Source organism: Buceros rhinoceros, unplaced genomic scaffold (genome assembly GCF_000710305.1).
Source record: "Buceros rhinoceros silvestris isolate BGI_N320 unplaced genomic scaffold, ASM71030v1 scaffold43674, whole genome shotgun sequence".
Lineage (NCBI taxonomy): Eukaryota > Metazoa > Chordata > Aves > Bucerotiformes > Bucerotidae > Buceros > Buceros rhinoceros.
In genome coordinates, this window is record NW_010409673.1 from 4,243 (window position 1) to 5,250 (window position 1,008).

Sequence of the window (1,008 nt, forward strand, 5' to 3'; positions counted from 1 at the left end):
TGATATAAACTTATTTCATGAGACAACCTGTTTCATACAGAGATGTAACTGCAAAATATTTCCGTAATTCATTCTGTACTGGAAGTTTGGGATTAAAAGTATTGGGTGGAACGTTGCCCGAGGTGGGCAATCCTGACACCCTTAACTGCTCTTCTGGTGAGGTGGACTCGATCCTGTCTTTTAGATGCAGGAAATGACAGTCAGGACCAGGAATAACTGCATTCTCGCAGCATGTCACTCTCCCCTGTTCCAGCAGGAAAGCATCGTAGCTACATGCTAGATCTGGCTCTTCCCACACTCCAGCCCCCTCCCTGCAGACCCGCTCTTCGGTCGGTACCTGCTGCTGGAACCGGTAGGGCAGTCCGTGTGGAAACACGGCTTTCACCTCCTCCAGCGGAATGCTGTAGTGGCGGCCCTCGTGGTGTTCCGTGTGCTTGGCCTGGGAAGGTAAAATGCAAACTGTCACCCTCAGGAAAGCCTGATTCCGCTTTTCTGGATGCAGAAGGCCTGTGAGAATGGAGCAGGCAGGGAACGATGATCCCTGTGACTACCTGCTTCAGAGGAACGTGCACGAAGGAAAGCAGGAGCTGCAGCGTCGCGACGCTGCTGGCAGGAGCCCAGGCAGAGGCTGAAGAAAGGTCCCACCTGGCAGTAAACATCCAAGGGATTTCTTGAGCTTCCGTATGAACCACTGTGCTTGGTGAGCCTTGTGCTTCAGGAGCGTCTCTCATGCTTCCTGAGCCCCCTTGTACTTCTGGTTAATATCCTGACAGCAGCGTGCCGTGATCCCCGGCCGGGTTTTCTGCTGGAATTCAGTTTTCTTTCCTTCAGTCTGGTTTGCTCTTTGCTGTCTCGAGTAATTCCTGGTTTTCCATTTGCCTTGTCCTGGCTGCTTAAGCACCCACCATCTCTTTTCCGGGGCAGCAGTGGTGGGATGTCAGTGCTCACTATTCTCCCTCCAGCAGACTTGCACCGTGCTGCCTTCACCTGTTAGTGGTTACCTGAAGA

At 52.6% G+C, this 1,008-nt stretch overlaps 1 protein-coding gene across 1 annotated transcript in view; it reads right to left on the reverse strand.

The window, feature by feature from the left end:
* Nucleotides 1-1,008, reverse strand: part of DAP3 (death associated protein 3) — a gene marked incomplete at both ends in the record, with an annotated part of 7,913 nt that overhangs the window by 4,238 nt on the left and 2,667 nt on the right. Inside the window, one exon of the mRNA XM_010135302.1 lies at nucleotides 338-439. Within this exon, the coding sequence (XP_010133604.1) occupies nucleotides 338-439 (102 nt within the window). The remainder of the gene's footprint in view (nucleotides 1-337; nucleotides 440-1,008) is intronic.